At 38.0% G+C, this 4,676-nt stretch overlaps 1 protein-coding gene across 1 annotated transcript; it reads left to right on the top strand.

Annotated features, from left to right (window-relative positions):
* The first annotated feature begins 2,544 nt into the window (after nt 1–2,544).
* Nucleotides 2,545–4,159, top strand: LOC141251008 (uncharacterized). Its single transcript, XM_073670180.1, is given in 6 exon segments — nt 2,545–2,734; nt 2,843–3,040; nt 3,276–3,370; nt 3,372–3,443; nt 3,553–3,635; nt 3,781–4,159. Coding segments are annotated over 6 exon segments (1,017 nt in total).
* Nucleotides 4,160–4,676: the final 517 nt, after the last annotated feature.

The following is a 4,676-nucleotide window of genomic DNA, read 5'->3' as shown; positions in this document are numbered from 1 at the left end:
CCAATTGTGGGTTTTGACGAATTAAGGATCGAGATAAAAAGTGAGTGTAACAAGATATATGCGTGAATCTTACACTTACTCTATATATAATGAATAGAAGCTATAAAGCTAGTATCCGAAGAATAGCTCTCAACAAAGCGAGTAAATATAGAAGTGATCCGATTGTTGAAAACTTTTATAGAGTAGATTTGAATCGACTAACTTTTAGAGAAGGGTAGATCGATTGACTAGACTTAGTGTTTAAGATATGCGGAAGTTAATAAAACACTTTTAAGCGAGTCTATTTCCCTAAAGTAAGCACAACGCGCTACAAAGCGAGTGTGCTATAAATGCGGAATCAAGAGGGAAAGCCACAATATGAATCTTAGATGGTTAAATGAAAGATTCAGCTCATATGCACAAAGAGACTTGGTAAGGTGAGAACCCTTGGCAATAATGCATGTCCGAGATGAAACTCACCAATATATTGAATATAATGAACAAATGATTACAAGGCCTTATAACTCTCCACTCACTACACTCACGTTCATCTCACTTACAATGATTATTGCTCTCAAGTTGTATAGACGACACTCGCTCCCTCAGAGATCACCAGCTTGTCCCAAAACTCAACCTTACTAACCTCCCAGCTTTCAGTTCTATTGGATCCTTCCAAGACACTCAATGTACTAACTCCCATGCTTTCCTGATCTTGTTGTCTTTTTACTAGCTAGACTTTCTCTCCCTCTCGAGGTTTCCCAAGCTCGTGAGAATGCATACAACTATTACAACTATTTATAGAAATCCTAAACTTATTTCCCAAGTTAGAAAACTCTATACAATATTGTAATAAAGGAGATTGCCACCTTGGCAATCCGTGTGACTAATCTCCCAGGCAGCTCCTCCACAGATTCTCCTTTTTCTTGAGCAACAAACTTGTAACAACCTCTACCACGCTGGCAATCCGCTTCTCCACCATTACGCTTCAACTCGTCCATGTTGGTGAACCACACTCCTCACTCTCCATAGGAAGAAGCACATTCGCCTATCCTGAGCTTCACGTCTTTCCCATTGCTGGCACAAATACGCGTAGCATAATCTACCTGGGCAGATTTTCTTCACTTCATTTCTCTATCGTTGAAGCACTGGATACACTAGCCGGCAGCGACTCTCTTCGTCTCTGCGCTAGTCCTTAGCCTTCAACTCTTCTTCACATCTTCACTCTTGAATTATGATTCTTCAACTTAAAGTTGATTGAGATTGCCTTTGCAATATCTTCTATCTTCGCAAGGCTCAAAGCTAGTCTCTAGCTTGTTCTCTTGGTCAAAGCGACTCTCTTGACTTCTTAATCTACTCCTGTAAATCTTAGAAACAGAAGATAGATCACATGTAGTGTTTATCATCATCAAAGCAAAAGAAACGATTAGTCTGAGCAAGCTCAAACTAACAACTAACCTCTAGATAGTTCAAAATTGCCATTGAATTTGTCTTGAAATTTGATTTTTAAGTTCCATGACCATCTGATTCTTGTTGGTGATTTAAGTGAATTATCAGACCGTTAAATGTAATCGGAATTTAATCAAAGATCTTAATGAATTAAAGTTATTATAACGTAAGTTTGGGGGTGTGGAGTATACGTCCACATAAACGATTTCGTCTTCATTGAATCGCATGAGATTAATGAGTAAAGATTTCGTTGTCAAAGCTTATTTTAAGATAAGATTATTCTAATATATGTAAGTTAAGTATATGGGCTTGGAATTGGGCTACTTTTATTTCTTTTCGAGGAGAATCTGGAAAAGGGAATATAAACATCAAAAGGAATATGAGATATGGAATATACTGTGGAGTTCATTGATTCCGGGTTAATATACTATGATTATAGTACAACAATGTTCTTTGATAGTTCTCTCAAATTTATGGTTATAACCGATTTTAACCATTCCAATCGGGCCTATATAAAGGACTTCTTGTAGGGTTTGAAAAACATACGAAAAACACTTATGTAAGTGATTGAAAACGGTATTTGATATTAACACTTCAAACAAAACACAAAATTGTAGAACGTAATCTAATATTTAAAATAAACTACCGTTGAATGTCCAGTAGAAATTTCCACAAAACATTACAAAGTGATGATAGTTAAAATAAAATTCTGCATTACAAAATTATGTAATTTTGTAAGCACGAATCACTCAGGGAATTGGTACACCAATATCCCAATAGTATATCTAACTGAAGTAACCGTTATTGTCCAATTCAAAGTCTGGCAGTTGTTGCTGAATTTTGACTTCCAGGTGACGTATTGACTGACATCAAAGTTATAGCAATCTCAGCTTAATTTTGCTTCCTCTAATTTCAATTCCTATACATTATTTAACTCGTCAATGGCAAAAAGTAGTGAAACGTTTTTCCATAGTTGTACGTCAGTGTAACGCTGGCGGGAGAAACTACTGTTTGTAATTTGCAACTATAAATACAAAGCCACAAACAACTCGTTACACATAAATCATAATCACTCAAACCTACAATAATCAGTAGAATTAAGCACACTGAAAGGAGAAAATGAGCATCAACAACAAGCAAGTAGTCCTTAAGAACTACGTCACTGGATTCCCCAAGGAGTCGGATATGGAGGTCAGGACAATCGAGAAGCTGCTCGAGCTTCCGGAAGGTTCCGATGGCGCTGTGCTTGTCAAGAATCTTTACCTCTCTTGTGACCCTTACATGCGCCAGCTTATGGTGAAGATGGACGGTCAACCTGAAATTTTTGATGCTTTCTCCCTGACTATGTAAGTACAATATTAGCTACTAGTAATTACTATGTTTAGCATGGACTTAATTTAGTTTTATATAATATAAGCTTGGTTTGTGTCTGTGCAGCCACTGAGTAGTTATGGTGTGGGCAAAGTGTTGGAATCTAAGCATCCAGATTTCAAGAAAGATGAGCTTGTTTGGGGATTAACTGGATGGGAGGAGTATAGTGTGATACCATCGTCCAAGACTTTGTTTAAGATCAATCATACTGATGTTCCTCTCTCTTACTATACAGGGATTCTTGGTAAGCTACTCTATCGAGATATCTCTCAACACTCAATATTCTACTTAACATTCATGTTGTACACTCTTGGTCATATTGGCTTTTCCAACCAAAATATTTTTATAGTCTACTAATTTAATAGATTACTCTCTACGTCCCAATTTGATCTTTCCAAATTTCCTTTTAGCGCTTTTAATTGTTTAGTTGCACTTGCATATAGTGTTGAATCTGATTTCTAGCTTCATTGATGATGCAGGTATGCCTGGAATGACGGCCTATTTCGGGTTCCATGAAGTATGCTCCCCTCAGAAAGGTGATCGTGTCTTTATCTCCGCTGCATCGGGTGCTGTAAGGTCAGCTTGTAGGCCAGTTTGCCAAGTTGATGGGCTGTTATGTCGTTGGAAGTGCTGGAACCAAAGAGAAGGTAACACCTTTTGCGCACAGCATAACTATCGTATTAGTGCAAGTGTAAATTGTAGTCTTCTGAAGTTCCTACGTACCTAATGTCCCAATCAATTGTGCATATATCTAAGGTTCATCTGTTGAAGAACAAACTCGGTTTTGACAACGCTTTCAATTACAAGGAAGAACAAGATCTTGATTCAACATTGAAGAGGTATGGATTCTTCATACATCTTCTGAATACCAACAACTTCCAGTTCCTGACTAAGTATTAAGCGTCTAATTCTTGACAACTGGTATTTGGCTATCATATATTGTGATGACATTTTTCCAGCACCTTAAGCTAGGTTTCATTGCAGGTATTTTCCACAGGGCATTGACATATACTACGAGAATGTAGGAGGGAAGATGCTTGACGCAGTGTTGTTGAACATGAGACTCCATGGTCGAATCACAGTGTGCGGCTTGGTGTCGCAGTACAACCTAGAGCAGCTTGAGGGCGTGCATAACTTGCACATCCTCATCTTCAAGCGCGTTCGGATGCAAGGCTTTTCCGTGTTTGATTACTATGATAAGTACGAGGATTATTTGGACAAGGTCATTCCATTGATCAAACAAGGTAAGATAACATATGTTGAGGATGTCGCTCAAGGTTTGGAGACTGCGCCTTCTGCTCTTGTTGGCATCTTCAAGGGCCAGAATGTTGGGAAGCAGATCGTCCGAGTCGCCCATGAGTAACTTGTTAAGCAAGGCAAACAACGCTGTTTTAAGTTTTGGGTAATTTGGTGTGCTACTTGGAGTATGGAGTGTGTTTGAGAAAGTTGAATTTAGATGCAACTTTAAATTATCAAGTTTTTTTATTTTGTGCCTAACTAGGCTATGGTGTAATAATAAATGGTGTATGGTCTATCTAGACTATCATGTACGACTCCAACTTTATTTTCCCTCTTTATCTATATATTGAGGGTTAATCACTTTGGATTAATTTTTTTTGTGTGAAATGTGCGAACTATAATAATGTACTGGTGTATTACTAGATAGTGTATCAGTGAATCACTAAAAAGTGCACTAATATACTATTGTAAAGTGCATCAGTAGTGTACTTGATAGTACATTCAAATCAGAGGAGTGCACCAGTATACAAATTGGGTAGTACACCACTAGTGTACTGAGGAGTGCGTCAGTGCACTACTGAGAAGTGTACCCTAATACAATGAAGAGTGCACCGGTAGTGAAATGAAGAGTGTACCAGTGC

This window comes from Phyllobates terribilis, unplaced genomic scaffold (assembly GCF_046119375.1).
Source record: "Phyllobates terribilis strain yellow unplaced genomic scaffold, ASM4611937v1 Scaffold_6443__1_contigs__length_44478, whole genome shotgun sequence".
Classification (NCBI taxonomy): domain Eukaryota; kingdom Metazoa; phylum Chordata; class Amphibia; order Anura; family Dendrobatidae; genus Phyllobates; species Phyllobates terribilis.
This window is presented reverse-complemented; position numbering and strand designations above follow the sequence as displayed.